Source organism: Lagopus leucura, unplaced genomic scaffold, assembly GCF_019238085.1.
Source record: "Lagopus leucura isolate 7727_CA_CO unplaced genomic scaffold, USGS_WTPT01 109-23_obj-0_obj, whole genome shotgun sequence".
Classification (NCBI taxonomy): Eukaryota; Metazoa; Chordata; class Aves; order Galliformes; family Phasianidae; genus Lagopus; species Lagopus leucura.
Window position 1 is genome coordinate 11,488 of NW_024966802.1, and position 27,745 is coordinate 39,232.

Consider the following 27,745-nt stretch of genomic DNA (forward strand, 5'->3'; position numbering starts at 1 on the left):
TCCAGAACCGTGGGGATGTGGAACTGAGTGATGTGGTCAGTGGGCATGGTGGGGTGGGCTGGGGTTGGACTGGGTGACCTGGGAGGTCTTTTCCAACCTGAATAATTCAATGATTCCAATTCTATGATTCTCACAGGGAAGGTTTCTTCTGTTTCTGGTTGGAGTTTGGAGCTGCTGAGACACCTCTATCCTTCCCCTGAGCCCAGCACACCTTTAGTACCTGTGCCCCATGCAAACCCATCACCTCTGCTTTGCACTGGATCTTTCTGCAGAGATAAGCACTTCTCCAGCAGCTGTATGGGGCTGGCTTTACCCAAGCCTGGCTTTCACAGGAGCACACTACGTGTACACAGATTTGTTTACAACGCCTTTATTTTATTAGAAAAATCTGAAGCATCAAGAGCAATATAAACCTGGCTAGTAAAATCAGGATACGTTTGGTGTGTAGGCATGCAGGGAAGGGGCACTAAGAATTGCCCAGGACTCTTACTTAGTCAGTAATATAAAATGCATACAAAACATCTCAGAAATGCTTTGTAAGAGGAAACAAAAAACATTGGAGATAGTTTCCTATAAAGTCACAGGATAAAGAAAGCAAGCCACAACCACGAGTAATAAGACCACACCATCAGGGGCAATTCCTGCAGCTCTCTAAGACATTTTGGCTGATTGCAGGGTCTTGTGAATGAAGCTGATGTTCAAGAATTCATTCTGCAAGTCTGCAAAACAGAGGAGCCTGTTAGAGTCAGCTGGACATCTGCCTCTGGAGAATAGGAGAGATTCCTCCATGCAGGTGCTCAAGAAGTTGGGATTTATTTGACCCCATCACTAAACCTGTGCCCATACAGATGTGTATGGATTTGGGGATTGTAGAATGGAGAGCTCTGAGACAAGCTGGGGAGTCCTGAGGTTCTGGCTGGGATTTGGGCACAATGCTTGCTTATGGCACGTCCCTCTGACGCCCATGGGAACCAAGGAAAGCACTTCATGGTGAGACTGCAGCTCTGGACGTCTGCATCACGCTGTCACCCTGTCACGCCCTCAGGAAGGGGATGTGGGATCAGCACGAAGAGCCCCCAACCCATCTACAGGGCTGTACCTGGCAGCTTGCCATCCAGTTGGTCCCAGGGGCAGAAGGCGAGGCTGAGCATGTTGGAGAAGTCCTCCTCCAGCTTCTTGGTGATCTGCTCCTGCAGCCATCACATGACCAAGCACATCAGCAGGGGAGAGAAGTGGAGCTCCTCATCCTCCCCAGTCCCAGTCAGTGCACCTGGTCACCTCCCAGCAGGGGAAGCACAGGGGCAGCCACCAGCCCATCTTTTCTTGGTCTGATCCTTGATGTTGGTGTACGAGAAGGAGAGGGCAGTTTGCAGCACAAGCCAACAGTTCAGAACAGAGCGTGGCTGTTCTGAGAAGGCTCAATGTTTTATAGGAGGTAAATATTTCCAGAGCAGAGCCTCTTTGGGTAACATTAAAATGCATCTTCCTGAGCACACTGAATGCAGAATGGTGAGGGGCAGTTCAACAAGGGCAAGTGTAGTGTCCTACACATGGGGAGGAACAACTGAACACATCGGTACAGATTAGGTGCTGAGCTGCTGCAAAGGAGCTCTGCAGAGAAGGACCTGGATGTCCTGGTGAACAACAGGTTGACCAACAATTAACCAACAGCTGACCAATGGTTGATCACTGGTTGACTGACAGTAGACCAATGGTTGACTGATGGTTGATCACGAGCCAGCAGTGTGTCCTTATAGCCAAGAAGGCCAATACAACCCTGGGATGCATTGCACAGAGTGTGGCCAGCAGGGCAAGGGAGGTGATCCTCCTCTCTGTGCTCTGCCCTGGGGAGGGCACATCTGGAGCACTGAGTCCAGTGCTGGGCTCCCCGGTTCAAGGGGGACAGGGAACTGCTGGAGAGAGCCCAGAGGAGGGCTGCAGAGATGGTGGGGGCCTGGAGCATCTCCTGATGGGGAGAGGCTGAGAGCCCTGGGGCTGTTCAGCCTGGGGAAGAGAAGGGAAGAGGGGATCTGATCAGTGTAATCAATATCTGAAAGGTGGGGGTCAGGAGGATGCGGTCTTCTTTCTGGTGCTCAGCAACAGGACAAGGAGAAATGGGCACAAACTGAAACTCAGGGAGTTCCATACAAACATGAGGAATAACTTCTTTACAGTGACAGTAGCAGAGCAGTGGTACAGGCTGCCTAGAGAGGTGGTGGAGTCTCCTTTTCTGGAGATATTCAAACCCACCTGGACGCTTTCCCCTGTAACCTGCTTATAGGGAACCTGCTTTGGCAGGGGTTTTGGTTGGGGGATCTCCAGAGGTCCCTTCCAACCCCTACAGTTCTGTGATTCTGTGAGTGCAGCCAAAGAGTGCAGCATGTGAGCAAAAGCATCACCAAGAACCACAAGTGAGCCAATGTTTCACAAGAAAACGCATTCCTGTTATCACACATGTACACAAGCTCCTTTTGGGGACATTGTCCTCTACTTGCACAGCTCTGCCCACAGCTGTGAAGAGGTCCCCAAGGAACACGAAGGCACCCAACTTACCTTCATGTCCTGCAGGTGCTCTTTCATGCTGCTCTCAGCTCTCTCAAACATCCCGCTTTCCACTGCTCTCATGATACCATTGCTAAGGATAGTTTGCATCCTCTGGTAGGCTTGTTGTCCTCTCACTGCAGCAGCCTCTGTGGCAGAGGGGTCATTGTCACATTGGGGTCCAGCCCAAGAGGAGAGGGGGCAGTGCTTTGATTTAGGAAAGGGTCACAAGGTCATAGATGTGGTTTTCTACAGCAGGAGACTCATCTGCCTCTGCTCATGCCAGGGACCTGCATTCAACCAGCTGGATTTTAACTTTTTTGTTTCCTAAGTATGCCATCTACTGACAGGAAAGGAAGAAAGAAACAGATTAAGGAGCTTATTAGTTTTGCTTCTTCCTGCAGAGACACGAATAGGAATGAATCAGAGCTAGAAGATGTCTGTAGATTACAAAAATTAACAAATTGGTGTAAATCAGGCAGGTGAATTTCCATATTTGAGTATGGGCTACTTTGGACTTCTGAAATCTCTGTGAGTCAACAACCACCTAACAGACAATCCTTTTCCCTGTGGATTTCTTCCCAGCCTTTCTATAGGTAAGTTATAAGCCTGCACCCTTCTGCTCAGCCCTTAGTGGGGTCATCCTGTTAAAATGGAAAGAACCTTCAGGACAAAGGTGATGGTCATACCTTCATAGCAGAGCAGCAGGTCATTCTGAATGGATACTACAAGGGACTGGTAGATCTCTGCTTTTTTCTGAAGGACGAGTTTCTCAGCCTCACTGACGATGAAGTCTGTCTACAAGAATTAGTTCAAGTGCTTGCCCACAAGACAGTCATACAACCATAGAATGATTCAGGCTGGAAAAGACCTCTAAGACGCCCGAGTCCAACCCCAGCCCACCCCACCATGCCCACTGCCCACATCCCTCAGTGCCAAATCTCCACATTCTTTGAACACCTCCAGGGACGGTGACCCCACCACCTCCCCTGGGCAGCTGCATCACTGCTCTTTTGCAGAAGACCTAAGCTAACGACTTCATACTAATAACCCCATAATGATGACCTAAACTGGAGTGTGGCATTTAACAGATGACCAGTGGGCATCATTTTTCCACTGCTATGAATTAACATGAAGATGTCCAACTGGGAAGTTTTATTCCAGGACTCAAGAAAGAGTGGAAGAACTCCTAACCCTGCTGATGATCATGCTTGTTGAAGACTGCTCATATCTCCCTCTGTGTTCTCTCCAGGAACTTCAAACAGAGCAAGTCATCTCCACAGGTCCTACACAAGCAGTGCTTTACCCCTTTCCATCTCCTCTTGCTCCCCTTGCAAGGCAAGTGTACCTCCTGCTTGAGGAACGCCAGCTTGTGCTCATTGTCAGCCATCAGTTTGATCTGGGCTTCCTGTAGTTTCTGCTGCACGGCCTCTTTGAAAGCATCAAGGCAGGTTTTCAGTGTGGAGCAGGTGCCCATCTGGATCCTGTCGGGGTAGGAAATTCATCAAAAAGGACAATGGCAATGGCATTGTACACCATGGCCTCCCCACTCTCAGGATTCTATGATTCCATTCTAAGAAGCACCGGCACAGGTTGCCCAAAGAGGTGATGGATGTCCCAGCAGACAGCCAAAGTCAGGCTGGATGGGGCTCTGAGCACCTGATGGAGCTGTGGGTGTCCCTGTTCTGTGCAAGGGAGTCGGATCAGATGGCCTGTAAGGGTCCCTTCCAACTCAAATGATTCTAGGATTCTATGGAAACTGCGGTTGAACACAGGCAGGCTCTCACCTGAACACCTTCCCAAAATTCATGTCGATCTTTTCGTAGATGGGCTGTGCCAAGGAGCTGTTGATGTCTATCCGGTAGAAGGTGCGGGAGGCATAGACCCCCTTCTTCAGGCACACGGCCCTCAGGGTCTGGTGGTAGCCTTGGTACCCGTGGTTGCGCTGCAGGGCAGAAAGAAGTCTGATGAGGCACAGCCTGGCCATGGTTGGAAGAGACCCCAAAGGATCACTGAGTCCAACTCGTGGCTCCACATAGGACCATCCGGAGAGCATACATCTGAGAGTGGTATCCCAGTGCTCCCTGAGCTCTGAGCCTTGCCCTCTGCCCTGGGGAGCTGCTCCACATCCATTGCCCTCTGGGGCACAGCCTTTCCTGGGCTCCATCAGGAGAGGGGTGGTCAGCAGGGACAGGGAGGTGATTGTCTCTCTCTACTCGGCTCTTGTGAGGACCCACCTGGAGTACTGTGTCCAGGTGTGGAGCCCTCAGTACAAGAAAGACATTGAGATTTTGGAAAGGGTCCAGAGGAGGGCGACTAAGATGATCAGGGGGCTGGAGCACCTCCCCTATGAGGACAGGCTGAGGGAGTTGGGCTTGTTCAGCCTGGAGAAGAGAAGGCTGCGGGGTGACCTCATTGCAGCCTATCAATACCTGAAGGGAACCTACACCCAGGAGGGGAGTAAACTCTTCAAAAGGGCTGACAACAGCAGGACTAGGGGAAATGGATCCAAGTTGAAGGAGGGAAGATTTAGGTTGGATGTTAGGGGGAAGTTCTTTACTAGGAGAGTGGTTAGGCCCTGGAACGGGCTGCCCAGGGAGGTTGTGGATGCCCCGTCCTTGGACGTGTTTAAGGCCAGGTTGGACGGGGTCCTGGGCAACCTGATCTGAATGTGTATGTTTGGTGGCCCTGTTAGGCAGGGGGGTTGGAACTACATGATCCTTGGGGTCCCTTCCAACCCGGGTGATTCTGTGATTCTGTGATTTCCCTAACCCCCACCTGACCTTCCTCTGACACAGCTCTGTGCTATTTCCTCAAGCCCTGCCACTGTCACCAGAGAGCAGAGAAACTGATTTATACTCACACTGAGGATACTTCGGATAGCTGTCTTATAGGACTTCTTTGCTTCTTCTACACCTTCCTTGAGTGGCTGCTCGATGGGCAGAAAGCACTTCTTAATATCCTTCTCCAGATCAGCAATCTTCTGCACCATGATCTCTCTCAAGTGATTTCTTTTTGCAAGTTGATACTGACATCAGTGGACAACAGAAAGAAAAAATAATTATAATAAGATCACAACAGAGCCATAAATAACCCCACCAGAGCCAAACTACCTCCCCACCTTTCCCTTTAGCTGTTCCCTAAAGCCACTCTGGGCGAACCTGAGCATGTTTGTTGGCCCGGAGACTCCAGATGAGAGAGAAAATAGTGATGGCCTCCATGGTGTGATCCATTAGCACGTTTCTCTTCTGCTCGACGTAAAACCTGCGGACGTACTCCCTCAGCTTTGGGATCTCTGCAAGCAGGCGGGAGGTTGGGTGAGCATGGATGCCCCATCCCTGCAGGCATTCAAGGCCAGGCTGGATGTGGCTCTGGGCAGCCTGGTCTGCAGGTTGGCGACCCTGCACATTGCAGGGGGGTTGAAACTAGATGAGCATTGCAATCTTTTCCAACCCAGGCCATTCTATGATTCTATGACAGCCCTGCATTGCAGCACTGGATGCCACCTGCAGCCAAAAAACCCAACCATCACCTGTTTCCTCCTTGCTGAGCGTCTCCTCCTGCCAGTACTCGCGGGCACTGACGGTGTACACAAGGTCAGCCTTGTGCACCACCTCCAAGTCATTTGGGAGCTTTTCCTGAAAGACATGGACACCCCGAGCTCATGTCAGCTGGGTTCTTCTTTTTCATGAAGCAAGTGCTGGTTAGGGGACATCTCCACCATCAAATTCCACACGATTCTTTCATAGACAGTGGAGAATTAAACTGGAGATGACCAGGGACCAAATGGACCAAACACAGAGCAAAGAAAGCAAGCAGAGGCTACTAGACAAAGAGCAGACATCATGGAAAATGTCTGTTAATGAAGAACAGTGCCATACAGATGTATGCCAACCAGGTTCTCCAAGGAACATTACCTCGAGTTTTTTCTTTATCATTCTACTCTTCTCCTGTTTCACAGCCGCATTCCTTTCCAGGATAGCATCATGTTTATTTATCTGTGTTGGAAGAAAGAATAGGAATTACTACTGACATTTCCCAGTAATGCTTCAGGGATCCTGAACTTCTAAGGTCAAATGGACCATCCAGAACAGTTTCTCCCTAATGAAGGACTCTCTTAACAAAGAACTGCACAGAGCTCCTGGTTTCTGTATCAAGCCCATCAGTTCTGTTCATGTCACACTGATTCATATAGGAAATTCTCCAGTTTCCTTAAATGGAATCACTGCTCCTGGAGATGTTCAGGAATGATGGAGATGTGGCACTTGGGGACATGGTCAGTGGGCACAGTGGGGGTGGGTTGGGGTCGGTCTTGGTGCTTTTGGAGGTCTTTTCCAGCCTTCATGATTCTATCATTCTATGACTGGGCATGGTGGTAATGAGCCGATGGTTGGACTTGGTGATCTTACTATATTTTTTTTGAAACCTTAATGACTCTACGATTCTATGATTCTGTGAAAGGGATGAAGAAATGTAAGGCTGAAAAATACTCACATTTTTTTTCTTTTTTTCCCTGAAAAGATAAAAACAAGGCAGAAATTACACACTTGAATGATTTTAGCAGTCCCCAGATCCTGCAAGGAGAAGGGATACCCAGCATCACCCACCCTACTTGTTTCATTACCATCTATATTCCTCTAGATTCAAGTCATCAGACTTGGTGGCCACCAAGGAGATGTCCCTGCACATCCCACTCTGGAAAGCCTTCATGCCCTCTCTCAGCAGCATCTCATGGATTTTTTCTCCCAGGATCCGCTGGAAGGAGTTGACCACCCAAATGACAGAGCATTTGTTGATGTTCTGCAAGGGGCAGGAGGGGAAGGAGGGCCAGAAATAAAGGATGAGATTACACACGGAAGATGCTGAGCACTTTTTATTCCCATTAACTCAGACATGCCACACCAGAATGGTGTGCACCTTCTGTTAAAGGTATCCCTGTTCCCCACGGCCCCATGGAGGCTCCCAGGCCTCTCCATCACTGATCCTTAGAGAACAGAAGTATGCCACGTGCAGAGAAGCAAATATTCCTGCCCTCCTAGTGGGGCAGCTCACACTCACCTCTTTCCACATCTCATCCCTTTTGCTGTTGAAATCACCTGTCCCTGGAATATCCACAAAGACAACACCTTCCGGAATCACTTGTGAATATGGGAGAGTCACTTCCACATTTTTGATCAGGGGCCAGATCTGCATTTTTGTGTCTTCTTCCTTCATTTCTCCTACTGCACTGGTTGGACTCCGGATATATGGGCACATTTTGTCCGAAAGTTCTTCTGCCTGGGCCATAGCAAGTGAATAAAGTAGTGACCCCCTTAACAAAGAACCTCAGAGACACCAGAACCCCACCAGGGTTGGATGAGGTTTGGGTATCCTGGTCTATGGGAGGTGACCGTGCCCATGGGTTGGAACTGGATGGGCTTTAAGGTCCCTTCCAACCCAAATCATTGTGCAACTCTGGGATTCCATGACATACAGGGGCTACTCACTGTTGTTTCCCTGAAGATGATACATCTTGAAGGGGGAATGGAAACGACGGGTTTCATCCTGCACAACTCTTCGTAACTCTTAGTTTCAGCTCCTTTCCCATAGATAGCAGAGATCTTCAAAGCAGCCTCACTTCTTTCACTGTTGTCCTCACTGTCTTCACTGGGGTCCACAAGTGCCACCAGACCCTTCAGCTCATCCTTCCACTCCTGGCAGGACACATTAGATGTGCAGAAATTATGGCTTGGATGCCTGCAAGAAATCCCATCACTTCCTCCCTCCTGGCACACCTAAACCAGCAGGAACCAGCGCCAGTGCCCATCACTTCTTTGGGGACACATTGGCCTTTGGGTCACATCCTCCCCTCCCACATTCTTCCATCAGGTTGTTCTTCCCTCTGGAGAAGTCAGCTAAGCCTCTTTCCTCTCTCCTCTAAAGGCAAACATTGAATCACAGAATCATCTGAGTTGGAAGGGACCTTGAAAGGCCATCAGGTCCAACTTCCCACAATGAACAGGGACACACACAGCTCCATCAGGTGCTAAAAGCTCCATCCAACCCAACCCTGAGTGTCTCTAGGGAGACATTCAAGAAACATAGAGCTATAATCCATGCCTCATCTGTGAGCAGGTGAATTTTGGCCTCGTGCTGTTTACTGCGGCTTGTGTTGATCTGCACCACACAGGACGTGCAGGCACTGCTCCCCGACACTGGCAAGAAGAAGTTTTTGTCTATGATGGCATTCAGCAATGTGCTTTTCCCTGCCCCGGTGCTGCCAAAGAGACCAATGTAAATGGGGTCCATCAGAATGTCGGGCTTCAAGCTTGTGAGGCGGTTCCTGAGCACAGAGATAGAAAAAAAAGGAACATTTCATAGGATCATGGAAACACATCAGGGTTGTGGCTGCCCCAGAGAGGCTGTGGATGCCCCATCCATCCCTGGAGGTGTTCAAGGCTGGATTGAATGGGGCCCTGGGCAGCCTGGTCTGGTATGAAATGTGGAGGTTGGTGGCCCTGCATGTGGCAGGGGGGTTGGAGATTCGTGATCCTTGAGGTCCCTTCCAACTTGGGCCATTCTGTGATTGGGTAGGAAAGGACTTCAAAGCCCCTCAGTCCAACTCCATGCCATGGGCTGTGTTCCCCTCACCAGCACAGGCTGCCCTTGGGCACTTCCAGGGATGGGGCACCCACAGTTCTCTGGGCAGCAGTGCCAGGGCCTCCCCACCATAATTAAAATTTAAGTAAGTTCAATAGGCTTGAGGCTTTCAAAGAATGGCAGATTGGACATCAGTGGGTTGGGATTCGACTTGGGGATCTTGGAGGTCTTTTCCAATCTGAATGATTCTATGAGGCAAAAGCTCTGGGCAGCTCCTTTTCACACAAGAATCAAAAGATGCCCTTTAAGGCAAAAAATACCCATCGACTCACCTGAGATATAGGATCCCCTCTCTTGCCCCAGGTTGGCTGAATACAGGGAGGAATTGTGACAGCTTCTGGGAGGACTTCTCCAGGATGGTCTTTAGTTCACTTTGCATCCTTTTACCTGCAGGAAGGACACTGAGGTCAGGGCTGCAGAGATGCATGTTCCAAGCCCAGGGTCAGTAGGCACTGTGCCTTTTCCCTACTTACAGTTCTTAAGAGTCTCTCGCTCCCCATCCTCAAGAATTAGATCTCTCCTGCTCTTTTTCTTGGGAGTCTCTTCCAGTGAATCATCATTGCCACCTTGTCAGAGGAAAGGGGATTTCTGGTTAGTGCTTCTGATCTCCAAATCTCACTAGAGGGTTTCTGAACTGAAGATCATTCTTGGCAGCTCTGGGTAAGCATCCCTTTAAAGCTCATGATGCTGAACTACAGAATCCCAGACTGGTTTGTGTTGGAAGGGCTCTTAAAGCCCACCCAGCACCAACCCTGCCATAAGGACGCCTCCCACAGACCAAAGCCCCACACATGACCTTGGGCACCTCCAGGGACGGGGTACATACAGCCCTCTAAGCAGCAGTGCCAGGGTCTCACCTCATTGTGAAGAATTTCCTCCTAATGTCTAACCTACACCTTCCCTAAATTTAAAGCCATTGCCATTTGTTCTATCACCACACTCCCTGACAAAGAGCCCCTCCCTATAGTCCCCTTTGGGAAGTTCCACCTAAGGGTGGTCAGAGGAGTTGCTGAGAGTGGATCTGAGCCTCTTCTCCAATGGAGAAGCATTTAGGGGCATGGTCAGTGGGCACAGTGGGGATGGGTTGAGGTTAGACTTGGTTGAGGTTAGACTTGGTTGAGGTTAGACTTTCCAACCATAATAATTCTGTAATTACAGGTTCAATGACATTCACAGTGAAGGAAGACACTATGCAGGACCCCCTTAAACTCACCAGGTGGTCTGGAACATCCTTCTGCCATTGTAACAGAGTAATGCCAAACCAGGGGTGACCTTGGCTGAGTAGCAGGGTGCTGTCCCTTAGTGGAACCAGGTCTCAGCAGCTCAGAAGGTGGTGGCCCCAGGACAGAGATGGAAGCACTGCAAGAGCCTCCTGTGGGAGAGAAGAACACAATCACTTCCTCCAGAGCCACGATTTGAGGATGCCACCACTGCCTCCTTGGGGGTCACAGCAGGACTTCCACAAGGATTCACACATTCTGGCTTCTTCACAGCACACCATGGCTTAACCTTAAGGTGTCCTTAGGAACGGGGGGATGCGGTTAACGTGAGGGTGGCAGAGGACAGAGACCTGCCAGCAACATCGTGGGTGACAACAGACAGCCTTAGGAGAAGGTGCTGAAGGTGGAAGAATTTGCAGAGAAAACACAAAGCAGTATCTGCCTCTTGTGCCACCAAACCAGAGACGCCTGTTGTGGCACACAAAGTGTAAAGGTTGAGCTGATAATTGTGTTAATTTGCTTTTTCAAGAATTCAGAGAGGTTTCTTGAGCTGAGTCAGACTGAAGCTTCTACCAGGAAACCAAGCCCAAGAAACCGAGGCACGGAAGGATTTGAGATCTCCTTGGGAAGAAACCTTCCCCAGCATTGCAATAAACAGATATAGAAGAAATTAAACAGGTTAGAAGCTGAGAGCACATTATTCAGGCAGCAAAAGAAATCTGTTACAAAAGCAATTTAAACACATGCAAGGACATACAACCTTTTATCTTCGGATTCGAAGGCTTTCCAGGAATTCCTCTTTTGCAGCAGAAATGAAACCTGGTAAAACTCCTCCCCCTGGAAGGAGGCCAACCCCCAGGTAAATCCTCACCTGCTTCCTGCTCGCATTCATCATCAGTCCTCTAAACTACAACACAGCTATCTTCAGGTTGAGTTTCCAGCAGACCCGTACATTGAGAGCGGCTCAAGGCATGGGGCTCCAAGGGCTGCACCTCAGATGAGGCTCCAGCAGGCAGGAACTTGGGGAAACTCAGAAACATCACGTGCAGGAACCACCTGGCCTTTGTTTTTTGCCCAAGATGCCGCGCTGCTTCCAGCCTCTCCCTCTTCCCTGACTCAACCCATTGGGCACCCCAGAGCACTTTCACCCTGCCTTAATCTTTTCCACTGGGGTCCTGGCTACTGCACGTTGGGCTGGGAACAAACTGAGAAGTTGGACACAAACTGCATGTGTTTCAGTTTAGCCAAATTTTTTAACCACCTGAGGTCGAGGGAAGCTGAAGCAAGCAAGATGCAGAGGACAAGGTCCACCCTGTGCCAGCTGATGGCTCCAAAAGCCAAAGTTCAACTGACCTTCAAACCATAGAATATCCTGAGTTAGAAGGGACCTGTAAGGATCACTGAGCCCAATTTCAAACCTTGTAAACATTTTCTACTTGACTCCACAGGGCACTAAATGCATTTTTGATCATCTGCCCATCTATCCTGATCTTAGTGGGGAATCCTCCAGCTTCTCTTTACACGATCATGTCCGCTTTCCCATCTTACGGTAATAGAAGTGAGGCCCAGGCCAGTGCAATTTGGATTGCTCCAGTGGGGACAATTTCTAGCAGAGACTGCAGAGTGGGAATTGCCCTGCTGGGTCCTGAGGAACATCTCCCATGGCTTTTGGGAAAGGACGAAGTCCATCTGTCCAAGCATGGCTTCTCTTATACCAACACAGATGCAACCTCTTCCAATATCTGCCTGTGTTCCTCAACAAGGGGCAATGGCTTGAGCCCAAAGACCTGGATGGCACCAGCCTGAGCTGTGCAATGGGCTCTGGTCCCTGTGTCCAGCTCTGACTCAGGGACACCAAGCCCGTTCTCTGGTCCACAGAGCTGAGCACACCATACCCACCTGAAAGTACACACTGAGGCTGGCTCTGCTAGAAAGCTCTTTATTCAGATGTTGGCTTGGACAGGAGACACTTGGAACTGTGCATATCTCAGGGACCCACTAGGAGCAATGCCAACACACAGCCCCATTCCCAGGGCCAGCCCATGCTGCCTGCCATTGCAACAGCTGGGAACAGAGCTGGGAATACAGCATTTTGGGGTCACCAAGGACTACAAGCTTTGGGGTGTCCTGAGAACCAGGGATGACAGCTGATTTCTCTTCCATCTCCTGCATTGTTCCATTCCCGTGCTGTCAGTAAAACACCTTTTCCAGGTAGGTGTTCAAGAACATCCCTGTAGGGTCCAGCTTATCCCGGACGGAGCAGAATTTGGGGAAGGCCGGGTACATCTTCTCAAAATCCTTGCGGGTACAGCTGTGGGCCTACAGGAGAGGAAATGGTGGGGGGCTGCCTGTGGCTAAGGAGCACACTGCTGTGAAGCCCATGCTCAGCCCTCCCCAAGGGAGAAATCTGATGTGGGTGCCCTTCTCTGGCCCTCTCCCACCCAAAAAGCCCCCACCAAGAAGAGCCGTGATGGAGAAAGGGAAAGGACCCCAGGAAGAATGTAGCCACACATACCTTCGCCCAGTGTGGTCTCCCACCATACTTCTTCATGATGCCCTCATAGGTCAGCCAGTAGTTGAGCCGGGGCACATTCTTCCCATAGGGCCTGGGGGAGCCAAGCAAGGGGGCATTGATAGGGGAATTTGTACACCCCCCCCGAGAAACCCGCACCAGGGGGAGCAGGGCAAGCCCAGGGGACCATCATGGACTCTTTGACAAGAACCAGGTGGTGGAAACCCTCTAGGAACATCATGGCAATGGCCAAAGCCAGGCCAGATGGGGCTTTGGGCAGCCTGGGCTGGTGGGAGTTGTTCCTAAGGAAGGGGCTGGGAATGAATGGGCTTTAAGGTCCCTTCCAACCCAAACCATTCTATGGTTTTATGTTTCTATGCCACTAACACTTGCCCAGCACCAAGTGGGGTGAGCAAGCAAAAGTGCAGGAGCTCTGCAGGGGCAGCTGAGAGCCAGAGGTGGTTGAGATGTGTGTGTTTCTCTGAGTACATATCCTAAACAGAGAGGAGAGGGCTGCTCACCTGTACATGATGATGTTCATGTAGCAGCTGTCCCGCTGGAAGCAGGGGCTCAGCCAGATCTCATCCGCTCGAGCAAAGCGCACCTCCACAGGGTAGTGGGCCACCATCTTGGGGTTGTTCTCCAGGGCAGCCTTCAGCTCCAGCAGCGCTTCCTTTGTCTTCTCACTGCCCAAGAGCAGCTCAGTTAACGTCAGCATGGTCCCACCCAGCAGCCTTTGGGTTAAAATGCCCCATAGCTCCATTCCTGTGCTAATTCACCATGTCCCTGTGACATATCCCAGCATATCCATCCTATCACTTTGGGATCACCAAGCTCCAAGATCACAGAATGATAAAATGGCTTACGTTGGAGGGGACTTAAGGATCACTGAGCTCCAACCCCTGCCGTGTGCTGGGTGCCCCCTACTACATCAGCCTGCCAGGGCCCCGTCCAACCTGGCCTTAAGCACCTCCAGAGGTGGGGCACCCAAAACTCCTCCAGACAACCAAAGATTGTATTGTGACATGGTATCAGTACTCCAGGATATGGATGCAGAAGGGTCCCCACACTATGCCTGCAGATGGCAGTAGTGCCTGCTAGCCTGGTCCCTTTCCCTGTGGCTTTGCTCCTGCTCCAGGCAAGCTAGGCTGGGCAGAGCACAAGGGACAGCATGTGTTTTGGGATGGGTCAGGGTTCTGCAGGGCCATTTACATGGGGATGGCCCAGTCTTGCACATGCTGCTTGAAGCGGCACTCGTAGTTGAAGATCTTGTAGCTGACGTTGATGTTCTCCACCCGGGAGCTGAAGAGGAGCCAGAAGAAAAAGCGGTTGATCCAGCGCACCAAGCTGGGCACAAAGGTGCTGTGGGAGGAGAGCAGGAGGTGAGAATCCAACGGGGCAGTGCTCAGGGCTTATGGAGCCCAAGCCCCAACCCAGGGATGCCCTCTGAAGGGTCTGCATCCCCTCTATTCACCCCAGGTATCACATCCTCAAAAAGTTCCTATTTATTTATTTATTATTTTTTTTTCCCTTGCAAATGCGCAGGCTGCTCCAGCTCTGTGCACACGAGGGCAGTGCAGCCCCAGCTATCAGCCCCAGCCCCAACGTGCTCCTGCACAGAAGGCAGTGGGCAGCCTCCTCTTCCCAGGGATGGGGGGTTCTGGGTCGCATCCTCCCCCCTGCCACCACATCCCCGAGTGCAGAGATGCAGAAAACAGAGAGATGAGGCTGCCCAAACCCTCCCCATGCTCCTACCTGATCCAGAGGAGAAACTCCAGCAAGTAGTACCCAACAGCATAATCCCAAAACCAGTTAGCAGAGGAAGAGGGGGGCTGCAAAGCCAAGCAGAGGAAGATGATGGTCATTAGGGACTAGCAGGGATTGCAGCTTTCTGCATCCCACTTTGGAGTGGGGGTCTGGAGAAGGGCACCCCAGGACCCCCACATCTCTCTCCCATGATGAAGTAGGGTCACATCCAGACCTGGGAAGAGACCAGGCTTTGGGGTGCAACTTTGGTGATGGCCCTTCTCCCTTCCTCTTGGGGCCTAGTGGTACCTGCCTTGTTGGTGGGGTCCTGGTAGATGATGGTGACATTCTCACTGTGTGGGAACCACAGGAACCGAAAGTATTGGGATCTCTTCAGGTGGTCATCAAGGTGATTGAGGACCTGCAAGAACCAGAGGAAACAGGGCTGGTAGGGATTATAACCCTGAGAAGAAGGGACCCCACACCGTGCCAAGGTCCAAGGTTGCAGGGCAGAGCCTATGGGGCTGACTGGACCCCACGAGGGTAGCACAGCACATCCATCTTCCCCTTCACCTCCCAGCTCTCTGCAGCTTGGCACAATGCTGGACGCAGCCAGGATGTGCAGCATGGAACCAGGATGCACAACACAGTCCCATCCCAGAGATGCACCCTGCTCCAAATGCAGAATTGACAAATTATTCATCAAGACACAAAAAAGAGCTTTAGGAAAGGCAGCTCTTTAAAGAGGATGAGCTGCCTGCCAGCAGCTGAAGACAGCCAGGAACGGGGACAGCAGGGACAATGCAGGTGGAGATGGGGGTTACTGCAGACCCAGGACAGCCTGTTCCTAAGGACACAGGGTCTCATCCTAGTGCTCCTTCAAGGAAATCCCACTGCAGAAATTAGAAGATATATCAGTCTTTGTTCCTGCTCCATGCTTGCATGTACAAAAACTTGTGCTCACCCTGAGCACAGTGCGCTACCACTCTTGCAAAGAGCATCCCCAGCTCCTCCTGGCAGAGATCCCTCATAGCTTTGCAGGAAAGCTTAAAGAAAACCCAGTGGGTTTTCTTTTCACGCAGGGTGTGGTGACCCATGGTCATAACCCCAGGGAGGTCACGGATGCTCACTTCCAGATGGGCCATTTGGGTTATTTGTACTAATGAGCTATTAATCACCAGGCTGGGCTGCTTCAGCACTGAGCATTTTGCTGTGACCTCACCGTGAGGTTAAGGCCACTGCATGGTCACGTGGTACGGCAACCTCAGTGGTGGACAGTGAACAGCCATTCTTGCAATTAGTGGGAATTAATGACCTCACGCTGCTGTCATTAACTACGCATTCACAGGGCACACTGAGCCGTGAAACCTCATAGAGAAATTCCCATTTTCTGGCTGGAGAAGCTCTTGTTTGCAACTCCATGACTCTCCAAGGAAGCAGTCAACGATTGTGCAAGCAGGAACAGGGCAAAAGCCACGACCCCATACATTCTCTGGTTTGTATTAGGAACAAGTGCACCGAGGAGCTAAAACAAGTCAGGGGGGAGAAGCGTGCAGAGGCAGCAGCTTTCAAGGTGATCCTGCAGCTCTTGCTCCTCCTCCTGAGAGCGCAAGCAAATTGTTAGCGGGGCGACCTCTTCAATGTGTGCCTTTGATCCCTCTGATAGAGCCAGATCAGCCCAGAGGAAATCAGCTGGAGGCTTTGTAGGATAATTGCAAAGCAGGCGGGAGCAGTGGGAGTCCTTGGGGACATCGCCTGGGTCGGAGGCAGAGGATGCACAGCGGAAATCTTCTCTCATGCCATGAAGATGGCCCAGGAGCACACTGAGCCCTGGGGGAGTTCGGCTCAGCTTCGTTTTGCTTTCCTAGAACAAATCCCTTCGCTGCATAAAGGCTGGGTTGAAACAGGCCTTGGGGGATAAGGAGTGTGAAGCCACTGGCACATGTCCTCCAGGTCCATCAGAGCCAGGGAGTGTGGAGAGCTTGTGTTTTGGGAGAGGATGCTGGTGCTAAATGTCACCCTGCACCCACGCTTCCAAAGGGAAGATCTGTATCTGCACACTAAAGGCAATGCCAGCATTGCTGGGCAGGGGGTATCAGGTTAGGTACAGCACCAGGATGAGGTGCCTGGGACACACAGAATGAGTTGGGTTGGAAGAGATCTCAAAGATCGTAGAATCATAGAACAGTTGGATTAGAAGAGTAGTTAATGATCACAGAGACACAGAATGGGTTGGGCTGGAAGGAACCTTAAAGATCATAGAACCTCAGTTGGAAGAGTCCTTACAACACCCCCAATCCATGCTGGGCTGTGGGCCCTATCAGCCAGCTTAGGCTGCCCAGGGTCCATCCATGGCCTTGGGCACCTCCAGGCATGGGACAGCTTTCTGAGCAGCAGTGTCAGGCTCTCATTGCCCTCTGATGACAAAATTTCCCCATAACATCTAACCTAAACCTCCTCCTTTTAGTTTAAAACAGCCCTTCCTTGTCCCATCACTATCTTCCTATCTCACAAGGGTTTGGGTTCAGCAGTGGAGGGCTCAGAGCCTAACTTCGTCAGCCCTCCAGTGCTGGAATTTTTGGGAAACTCGTCAGTGGAACAAGCATCTTATTCTGGCCCATCCTCACCCTCTTTAGCTTCCCATCAGGTTGGGTCGAGGAGAGGCTGAACTCAGTCCCAACACCACACCAGCACATGCTATGGGGCTCAAGTGACCTCAGCTGTGCCACCAATCCTCTCTATCTGTGCTTTGTTCCCAGTCACCATCAGCAGCCAGGGCAGCTGAGCATATTCCAATGATAAAGACAATCACGAGGCCAGAAAAGAAGGCAAGCAGATCTTACATAACCACAAATCCAAGCCTGGCTCCTTTGACACATATATTATTTGCAACGTCTTAGATAACTCAGGCTTAAATATTTCAAGCAGCCTGCTCCCTTGCCATTATTCTCTTCCGCCTCGCTGGGCCACTCAACATGAAAGCTGGAGATGTGGAAGCAGGCGAGGAGCAGCGACAACAGAGGATTGATAATGGCATTAATATTTATAGGGTGCATCCCTGCTTTGCCCTGCTAGCCCTGAGGGACAGGGAAAGACACTCCAGCCCTACGGGGCTGTGGGCACGTCCCAAACACAACTGCTTTTCTTGCTAAAAGGCAGATTAGGAGGTGTAAAACGACTGGCACCTTCAAGGGCAGATCTGCTGTTAAAGGAAGGTCCAGTGCACTGCTAAGCCTGAGCACCGTTGCTCTGCCCATGTCATACCCAGCACTACAGCTCTGGGAGATCCCTGAGGATGAGACCCCATCACACAGGAGGTGATGGGGATGCTCAGCAGCAGGGACAGAAACCTGGCAGAGGGCACTGGAAAAGCACCTCATGAACAGGGGGTGGACAGATGACCTCCAAAGGTCCCTTCCAACCTCAGACACTTAGAGATTACTTGGCCAAAGGTGATGCCAGTTCAGGTGAAGGTCTGAACAGTGCTGTAGGACAGATGAGGATCAAGCTATAAGGAGCCAGCAGATCCTACCACACTTCAATGCATTTAAGCAGGCAAACTCTGCCACAGGACACCAGGGAAGCTGCAGGTTGAATTATTCAATACAAACCTCATCCCCTCTGCAACTGGAAACACCTGCAAGGAACTCAGTGCTGGCCAAGAGGGTGCCATGGGGAAACATCTCCAGGGATGCCCATAGTGCTACAGCTCTGGCTGCTCTCCTGGGTGATCGATGGAGATGCCACAGGTGCTGGGGTGTTGTGCATGGACCTTCCTGCCTTCCTTCCAGCTCAGCCCAACCACCCACAGCACAACTCGAAGGCCACCAGGCTGCTATGGATCAGGACTTGCAAAGATGATCCCGCTTCAGTCCACATTGCTGGCGGTGCTCAAGCCACCCCAATGGGGCACTGAATAATTCAGTCCTTAAAAAATTAAGGACAGCATTTCTCAGAGCTTTACCATCACTGCGGCTCTGATCAATCCTACAACAAATTCCACTGTTGTGTCCAAGAAGTTTTCATTTTTCATGAGCTCAGCTTAACGAAGCTCTGCGCTGGTGTTAGCCAAAGCTGGAACTGGACCTGTGAGACTCAGATGGGATGAGGGATGAAGATGCTGCTGAGGTTTGTACAGCAGCAGGGATGTCAGACCTCTTAGGAGGACACAGATAATCAGTGATTGGAGCAGATCCAAGCTCTCAAAGCTCTCCACTGTCACTGGAGGGATCGATGGAGATTCCATCTGTTGGACTCTGTGCCTCAGTTTCCCCATCCAGAAAGGTAACTCTTTCAGTGAATGCAGTCTGTCCTGATGAAAGGCCATCAGATCTCATAACAGTCTGCTCACAGGTGGTACAGTGCTGTTGGCTTTGGCCTCCAGTGATGACCTTCTGTTGGTGACATGGGACAGGTCATGTCTCAGCCCTGGAGGGGCCACCCCATCCAACACTGTGGCAATATAAGGGTGAGAGGGCTCCAAGGGAGTCATAGAGTCATAAAGGCTGGAAAAGACCAGTAAGATGATCAAGTCAAACTGTTCAAACTGAGCTCTGTGCAGAGTCCTGTGGCTCCGCCCCAGAGCCAGCAGGAACCCAAACTTCTGCTTTCCTCAGTGCCCTTTCATGTGCCGTGTGCCATGGGGATGGGACAACAAGGAGAGGACAGGCAGCAGAAGTTGCCAAGAAGCGACACTGTGTGAAGTCTTCAGAACTGTGCAAGATGGGGTCAAAAGTCCACAGGATACTTCAGATGGGCCACTGGCGCCATACACCTTCGTTGTGGAGGTTGGAGCCCTTGGTAAGATGGAGATGACGTAGGCAGTAGCAACGTGACAAATGACTTAAAAGGAGTTTTTCACAGCTACGTGCTGCTCCGTGGTTGAGTGCTGAGAAGGAATTTGTTAGCGTGGCCTGGAAGCGTGCCACCCATTGTGCCCTTTCATATTTCCCTGGAAGGAAGCGTGGTTCCTCTCAAAAAATAATGGTTAAACCCAACCTTTGTGCTGGAAGATGGGGTCCCCATCTTGAAAATCCCCAGAACTTACAAACAAGAAGGGACAAAGTTAGGACCAAGCTGCTCCCAGACTATTTTAGGTGGCCCATCTGTCACTGGGAAAAGCAAAGCTCTGGTTCTCAGGAGGCAGCACAGTGGAGGCAGCCCATCCCTGAAGCACCAGGTTCATGGTACCTGCAGTCATTGCTGGCTGTCAGGGATGCAGGGCAGTGCAGGCACAAACTCCTCCCCTTCTTCTTGCTTAGATTGGCCAGCACACTGGCTTGGCAGCCTGGGATTTCCAGCCAGGACAATTTTCTCCAGCTGGAACATTAAATCTGCATCAGGCATTGCCTATGAGATACGGGAGTGACTGAAATCCACAAGATGTGGGAGTGATTTAAACCCACCAGGTGTGGGAATGACTTAAAATCAAGCAGGGTGATGCACAAGGAATGGGGGCTTTGAGCCAGGAAACCCGGGTCCCACCTCTGCCACCTCCGTGCTGAGTCAGACAGGGGACAGCTGATGCTGAGAGGCTGGGACACAGCCATGGGGCTGCACAGATGCTGGTCCAGGATAGTAAAAACCAGATATTTGGATCTCAGACTGGGTAAATGCAAAAAATATATATATATTTAAAATATCCTCAACAGTCCAAACCAGTTTCAAAAGAAGAGCCTGGAAATGGCTGAAAGGTGAAATGTTATAGCAGTGAGGAAGGTGAGGCTTCCTTTATACCACTGAACTGCCCTGGGACAGATTCAAGGCTGAAAGCAGAGCTGAGGATGCTTGGGATTTGAGGTAACCATCTCTGGTCACCGCCTGCTCCAGCAGGGCCACCCAGAGCAGGGTGCCCAGCACCACAGCCAAGGGACTTGGGGAGATCTCCAAGAAAGAGACCCCACACCACTCTGGTCCCAGGCCCAGAAGATACTATTCCCACTCATGGGGAGTTAAAATGGCACTTCTCTCCCTGGCCAACCTCTCCTTGGTCATCCTGATCAATTCCCATCTTAAAAGACACCACAAAGCACAACATGAAGACACACAACAGGTACAACCTATGCAACAGTTAACCACCTAAGCACACTCACACTATTTCCTACTACTTCCCAATCTCCCTCCAACTATTTCTGCCTGGAACTCTGCTTATTCCCAAGGAGGCTTCGGGAGCACAGTCAACACCTTACCTCAGTGAGGGTGGATGGAAAGGTCACTTCGTGCAGGTGGAACTGGGGCACGCACTGGAAGGTAACGGTGAGCACAACACCCAGGCAGCCAAGGTGCAGGCGGGCAGCCTGGAAGATGTCTGCATTGATGGACTCAGAGCACTCCAGGATGTCCCCTGAAGCCGTCAGCAGCGAGAGCCCCACAATCTGCCAGGAGCAAAGTCAGGCATCAGTGAGCACCCAACCTTGTGTCCCAGACTCCACATCTCCTTCTGTCACCTTTGGCGTGCTGACATAAAAGGACCCTTCTGTACTTCAAGGACACTGGGAAAAGCCATCTTAAAAGCCAGCTTAAAGAAGTAAACCTCCCCCAAATGATTTCACATCTCCACAAGCATTGGTGCGATCACCATGTAGGATCTGAGACAGGAGAGGAGCATTTTCATAACTGTCCAGTTAACAACAGACCCGGACCCTGCAAAGGTTCAGCGTGGGGGGGCTTCAATAAGAGAAGAACTATGCGCTTTCTCCTATTTCATAGAATCACAGATTGGAAGAGAGCACTGAGATGGCCAAGTCCAACCATCAACACATCTCTATCAATTTCAACAGATTACAAGGCAACAAAGCATAGGGACAGAGGAGTCTGGGGCTGGATCATAGGTGGCAGAAGAGGTCTCAGTGTGTCCAGGGGATGAGTTGGGCTGACTCATTGAGGATTTGGGCTCAGGGTCCTTCATGGGACATGCTAGCCCCAGACCAGGCAATGGGACAATGGGATGGATCCCCTGTAGCCCTCAGAACCCAACATCCACACGCTGACACTGTGACTCACCTGGGTGGGGAGGATGCCATGTTTGATCCCAGTGTTGTGCGTCCCTGTCCCAATCACACCAGCTGCTGCCACCTCAGAAACGGCTCCTAAGCTGTTGGCAGATGAAGTTGGGTGAGGACCTGAGTATGTGGGACATGGCATGGGGTACAGTCTACTGAGCTGGATGTTGACCCTGTGTGTTGGCACAGAATCCCCCAGAACAAGTCCCCAGCCCCTCTGAGCAGGGTTTTCTGCTCTTCAGGGCACCTTTTAGCCATGAATGTTTTTCTTGACTATATGTGAACTTCTCCTTGGGTCAGATCTATCAGGATCCTGCTTTAGTTCACAGAGAGGAAAAGAGAGGTGGTCACTTCTGCCAGCCCAGCTTGTCCCACCTGACAAGTCCCCATCTCTCCCCATCAGCCTACAGTGCCTCACTGGCATGGAGAAATCTCCCAAATTCTGTCTCCCCAGTCACAGCAAAAACAGACACATGGGGAAGGCAGAAGGCTAAAGCCACCTCTTAAACAATGTGCTGTTCCTGCCATTTCTCCCAAATCCCCCTCCAGCTTCCAACAGCTGGGATACAGGGACCGCCTAAACCAGGCCCATTCTCTATGGATGCTGCAAAGCCCTTGATAGATTTATCCTCCATGAACATCCTGCTGTCCCCACCCAAACCAGTGGCCATTTGACCCCGGAGGGCTTCTGAAAAACCCATTCATATCAACTGAGGGATGCAGGATACTGGAGCTGTTCAAGACCAGGTTGCACAGAGCCTTGGGCAACCTGGTCTAGTAGCAGATCTGGAGGTTGGTGACCCTGCCTGTGGCAGGGGGGTTGGAACTTGGTGATCTTTGGGGTCCCTTCCAACCCATGTCATTCTATGATTGTATACTGAGCCAGCCTGGAATAAAAGAGTACTTTCTTCCCTGGGGTCAGCAGAGGTCAGCTTTCCATGAGTGTTTCCCTTTGCAAGCCCCTTCCTGAACATCACTGCAGGTAGGAGGTGGTTGGACCAGCTGGGATCACTCTGCAGAGCCTCAGTGCCCCATCAGATCCCAAAGCAAACACCCATGCACTGCAGCATAAGCTCCCCAAACTTGCTACATCCCAACACCCAATTTGGGGCAAGGCTGGACACCAAGCAGACACCTAGGGATGGTCCAGCACACGTGTCCCACTCACTTGGCCAGTGCCAGCCCGTGCTTGCTCAGCTCCACGTTCAGATCTGAGAGGAAGATCCCACCTTCCACCGTCACCTGCTGCTTCTCCTTGTCCACCTGCAAAGGATGGGACAGCTTGAACTGCTGGAGCTGTGCATCCTGCTTCTGGCAGGCAGGGCCAGAGTTGCTCCCTAATTACCAGCAGTGATACAACTCTCAGAATTTTCTGCTACAGTCAAGATTTCTTCACCCTCTATTGCACACACACACACAAATATGCAGATACACATGTATATGCATGCACACAGGCCATTCAGCCCCAGTAAAAGCCCAGTGTCTCCCTGCACCCTCAGGTCTGGATGCAAAGCAGGAGAAACACAACAGCTCACGTTGGATACTAGGGAAAATTTCTTTTCCAAAAGAGCAGTGGTGCAGTGGCACAGCTGCCCAGGGAGGAGGTGGGGTCAGCATCCCTGGAGGTGTTCCAGAACCATGGGGATGTGGCACTGAGGGATGTGGGCAGTGGGCATGGTGGGGTGGGTTGGGGTTGGACTAGGGGATCTCAGAAGTCTTTTTTAACCCAAATGATTTACGAGCATGCCACGGAGAGGACAATGTGTAGATATTGAGCCCTCCTCAAACACAGTTTGGGAAGACATCCTCATTCCCTTGCATTTTTACGGCAGCTCCACATGCTCTAAAGCTTCTACACAAGGGGAAAGCTTCTACACAATGCTACAAGGCTTCTACACAATGGGAAAACTCCCACTCCCTGTTCTGGCACCAACATTTCAGGGTCTGATTTGGGAGAACTCCCTCCTGTGAGAAAAAGACCCCCTCATCCTCCATCCCAGGTACGCTGGTGCCATACCACCCATCCCCATGCCAAGGTAAGTGCCACCATATCCCAGGGCCACCAACGCCTCACCTTGAGGACCTTGTTCATCTTCCCCATCTGGATCATGAAGTCATCAGTGCAGGCGATGTCAGAGGGCGAGTGGCCACCCCCCACCACCTTCACCCTCTTGTTCCTCTGCCGGGCCATATCCAGGATCTGTTGGGGCAACACACGGCCCCTGAGCACCCAACACACCATGGATGGTGATGGAGGCACATTACAACCTCAAGCCTCACCCATCTTTACACAGAGAATTCACCATTCAGGCCCAAAGCCACCCCTGGAACAAGTCTCCTGCCAGCACAGCCGCCCTTGGGATCACCCCAAAAGAGGTGATGCCCATATCTGTGGCTCAGAAGGTTGGGCCACAACCTGGGGCTGAGGGAAGGATCCGTGCTGTCATGTCTGGGAGCCATCTGAACACAATGAAGTGGCACTGCCCTCACTGGCCATTCCTCCCCTAGTTCCTTACAGATCTGGGAGCTCCTCCTTACCTCCCGGATCTCCTCCACTGAGGTGGGCTGGAAATACAGCTCTGGGGAAGAGCCATAAGTCTTGGCCCAATTCTGGAACTTGACTCCTCCTTGGCCGTGAACCTGGGTCAAAACCAAGATGTGAAGCTGAGCAGAACAGATACTACAAGAAGCGATGGCCTCAAGTTGTGCCAGGGGAGGCTCAGGTGGGCTATCAGGAAACATTTCTCCTCTGAAATGGTTGGGAGGTGGTGGGGTCACCATCCCTGGAGGTGTTCCAGAACCCTGGGGATGTGGCACTGGGTGATGTGGGCAGTGGGCACGGTGGGCTGGGCTTGCTGATCTTCTCCAACTGGAATGTGTCTGCAATTGTGTGAAATGCCTCCCCTGCTGTTCATCCTTTGTCAGTCAAAGCCCCCATACCAGGGCTGGGTTTCCACAGGAGTTGGTTACTGAGGGCACAGAAGCTCATCTCAGCCCAACACCCTGCTGGAGATGTCCCCATAGTCAATGGGGAGATGCAGGAGGATTGCCGCAGGCATCTCCCATGAGCACAACCCACCCCATTCTCCCACACTTTTCTGCACCAGTTTGATAGACCTGGGCTCAGCTCCCAACTCACTTTGCATGGGCATGCAAAAAGCAGACCCCATAGGAGGACACCCCAAATCTAACCAGACCTCTCCAGGGAGCAGCAGGGGTACCCCAGCTCCTCTATCCCCATCACCTCAGTGCTCCCGTCCCAGCTCCCCCCGGGCAGGGCAGGGACACTGCCTGATGGCCCATCACCCTGCCCAGGGAAGTGACACTGCCTGGAGACAGGGCCATCAAGAGCAATGCTGATTCCACAGCTCACAGCCCTGGGGGTGAGGGGGAGGTGGGATGAGTTATAGATGCAGAGCCAGGGTAACAGGGAGACTTTATGAAATACATGGGGGAAAAAAAAAGAACAAAATTGAGGAAAGGAGATGTTTGGTGGGTCAGAAAATCCTGTTCAGCAGCCACAGCCCGATCCTATCTCATAAAGGGAATCTCCTCCCTCCCTCCCTCCCCCCTTTCTTACAATAAACCTTTCTGGCTTCTCACCACATCATTTAATTTGTTATCCGATCCTTACCAAAAGTCACAGTAAATAATAGCCCCTCTCCACCCCAAATGCTACCCCACAGTGGGGCGCCCCCCTCCCCTCCTTACCATGCTGCTGGATGGAAAACGTGGGGTGCTGTGGGGTTTGATGCAGGACAAGGCAGATCGATGCAGGGTGACGTGGGGGGATGTTGTGGAGTGATGCGGGGTTGCTGCTGCCTGGCTCAGCAAGCAGCCCCTCCCCAGGCCCAGGGGGGATAATGAGTAACAGCCCTCTGCAGGAGGAGCAGAGGGGCTGTGCCCTTTGCCCCAGGCTAGGGGGGGATGCTGCAAACGCTGGGGCTGTGGGGAGGAGATCCTCCTGTCGAATGGATGTCCCCATCCTACAGGACTGAAGGGAACAGCCCTGCCGGCTTGTGGGTTGCATGCATACAAAGGTGTTCAGGTTGGTCGTGCACACAGGCATTGGGATGCTTCACACTTCTGCACACTCACCTGGCACCCACAGTGCACTCTGCTGCCCCACTGGGAGCAGGACACAGTGCAACTGTGCAACTACTAATTGCTTTTAATTGCAGAGCATGAGCCTGAAGAACCTTTCTCTCTCCAGCATCTCCCTCAGAGCTCTCCACATCTCCTCCCATCCACCTCCAAATTTCCTTGGCCCGCTGGCCACCTCGAACCCCTGCTGAGGTTTCCCTAACTGCACCACAGCGATTTAATGAGTAATTAGCCAGCTATGGGGCTGATTGGGGTCAACCACCTCCTCGCCCGCCCTGCTCACAGCTGCGGGTGCTCAAAGGTCAGCAGAGCTCCAAACATAGCCCAGAAATTACTAATTAACAGCAGAGGTGCAGCAGCCTCCCCCCTCCTCCATCTCCACTCGCCAGCTGGGTGCCTGCAGGCTCTTGGCTGCACCCAGGGGAGAACACCATTGCTTGAGCACAGTTATTCGGTGCCAGGCAGGGCTGAGCTGAGGTTGCTGCAGTCCTCTGGTTGTGACAGAACCAGGGTCCTGCTCTGGGCCTCCCTCTAAAAACATTATGTTTGTGAAACCTGTAGGAATATCGCACCTTTGCAGCCATTCTCCTCGCTGTCACATCGCAATGCATTCCCTAACTGCAATATGTTCTCCATTGCAACGCATTCCCCAATTGCAATGCATTCCCCAGTTGCAATGCCCTTCCAAACTGCAGGGATCCCAGCCCAGGCTCTGCCCCGTGCCTGCACAGTCTGCCCATATTGCTGCCTCCCCGGGGCTGGGTAAAGGTGAGGGGACCAGGAGAGCCACCAATGCCCCTATAACAAATGGGGACATATGGGGCAGCAGTGCTTTGCTGCAGCTGAGTATCCGAGAGTCAAGAATGATCTGAGCACTGCTCCTTCCAGCCAGAAAACGATTCCTTTCCTTTCTTCTCCATTAAAAAATAAAAGACAGAATTTAATTACGGGCAGCTTTTATCCTTTACTTTTGCTTCTCAGTCTCCAAGGGCTTTTTTCCCTTTGCTCTGTTAATTGCTTCCATTCCCATAGCCCAATAGGGCCTGTGGGGGGGGGGGAGGGGGAGGAGCCCACCATGTCCTCACTGTATGGTCCTGCAGCCTTGAAGGGTTGGGGACAGACCCCATTAAAAGCAGAGGGAGCTGCCCCACAATCCGGTGTGCAAAGCAGCACGTTGGTGCTGAGATCTGAGCTGAGCAAAACGTGTAGGGCCCAGAGAGACCTTTGCACTTTGCAGCAAACACTCATTAACCCAGTGCTGCTGTTGTGTGTGTGCCAGCCAGCACCTAAACACTGCCAACAGCCCAGAAATACATCAACACTGATTTACGCTTTGCCAAATCCAAACTGCTGACTCCCCACTCGCTTTAGGGCCAGGTAACGATTTTTCTTCTTGATAATAATCCTGAGATTCATGCACCCACGGGAACAAGGATGCATATACTCAAAGGAACCAGGATGCATGCACCCAAGGGGCTAAGGATGTGTGCACCCAGGTGAACAAGGATGCATGCACCCTTGGGGTTATGTGTGTGTGTAGCCAAGGAACTGAGGATGCACATGCACAGGGTACACTTGCACCTGTGGGGCTGAAGAAGCCAACTGGGGCTGCAGGAGAGGGGCCCTGAGGTGGGGATTGAGGCCAGGGGCTGCTGGAGCAATGTCCTGCTGGAGCACCACCCTGCTGTGGCATTGTAGATGGTTTATAGGGCATGCAGCGAGGGAAAGGGGTTTGGGATCTCCCTGTGAAAGCCATCCCTGGGGGTGCTGCAGGGACTGGGGATACCATGCTTTGCAGCCCTGCATACAACAGGATGGGGCTCTGCGAGGTGCTGGGGGTGCAGTGGGGTCCTCCTACTCCTGCCCACCTCCAACAAAAACAAATGACAAAAGCAGACAGTGTTGCAACCCTTCCTGCAGCCAGACAAACCACAAATCCCAGACTGAAAATAACTGAGGGCCGGGGAAGAGTTGGTGGGGGG

At 51.6% G+C, this 27,745-nt stretch overlaps 2 protein-coding genes across 3 annotated transcripts; both read right to left on the reverse strand.

Annotated features, from left to right (window-relative positions):
- Positions 1–361: 361 nt before the first annotated feature.
- NUGGC (nuclear GTPase, germinal center associated) lies at positions 362–11,411 on the reverse strand. Of its 2 annotated transcripts, none has more exons than XM_042893456.1 (19): positions 11,272–11,411; positions 10,394–10,552; positions 9,654–9,746; positions 9,453–9,567; positions 8,641–8,863; positions 8,028–8,234; positions 7,600–7,818; positions 7,166–7,341; positions 7,036–7,054; positions 6,459–6,539; positions 6,074–6,179; positions 5,703–5,836; positions 5,405–5,569; positions 4,329–4,486; positions 3,890–4,025; positions 3,231–3,339; positions 2,554–2,690; positions 1,100–1,190; positions 362–719 (listed from the first exon to the last, which is right to left on the reverse strand). In XM_042893456.1, exons 2-19 carry the CDS (start codon positions 10,419–10,421, stop codon positions 652–654), a joined length of 2,265 nt encoding a protein of 754 aa, XP_042749390.1. In that variant the 5' UTR covers positions 10,422–10,552; positions 11,272–11,411; the 3' UTR covers positions 362–651. The 2 variants fall into 2 exon arrangements, with proteins under 2 accessions (XP_042749390.1, XP_042749389.1); XM_042893455.1 differs by lacking the exon at positions 11,272–11,411 and adding an exon at positions 11,161–11,217.
- A 908-nt stretch (positions 11,412–12,319) lies between these two features.
- Positions 12,320–27,739, reverse strand: LOC122192803 (L-gulonolactone oxidase-like). The gene is made up of 12 exons (XM_042893463.1): positions 25,371–27,739; positions 24,198–24,299; positions 23,734–23,859; positions 22,828–22,922; positions 21,661–21,751; positions 20,847–21,032; positions 14,972–15,079; positions 14,668–14,744; positions 14,125–14,274; positions 13,434–13,598; positions 12,916–13,006; positions 12,320–12,719 (listed from the first exon to the last, which is right to left on the reverse strand). Exons 1-12 carry the CDS (start codon positions 25,371–25,373, stop codon positions 12,591–12,593), a joined length of 1,323 nt encoding a protein of 440 aa, XP_042749397.1. The 5' UTR covers positions 25,374–27,739; the 3' UTR covers positions 12,320–12,590.
- Between the last annotated feature and the right edge of the window lie 6 nt (positions 27,740–27,745).

Excerpts from the sequence above, each read along its gene's own strand:
- LOC122192803 (XM_042893463.1), bottom strand. Across the intron at positions 23,860-24,197 it reads CAGTGGAGGAGATCCGGGAG|ATCCTGGATATGGCCCGGCA; the intron begins GTAAGGAGGAGC and ends TTGCCCCAACAG. Across the intron at positions 12,720-12,915 it reads GGAGACCACACTGGGCGAAG|GCCCACAGCTGTACCCGCAA; the intron begins GTATGTGTGGCT and ends CCTCTCCTGTAG.
- NUGGC (XM_042893456.1), bottom strand. The coding sequence starts at position 10,421 with ATGGCAGAAGGATGTTCCAGACCACCTG. Across the intron at positions 4,487-5,404 it reads CTATCCGAAGTATCCTCAGT|CGCAACCACGGGTACCAAGG; the intron begins GTGAGTATAAAT and ends TCTGCCCTGCAG. Across the intron at positions 4,026-4,328 it reads AATTTTGGGAAGGTGTTCAG|GATCCAGATGGGCACCTGCT; the intron begins GTGAGAGCCTGC and ends CTACCCCGACAG.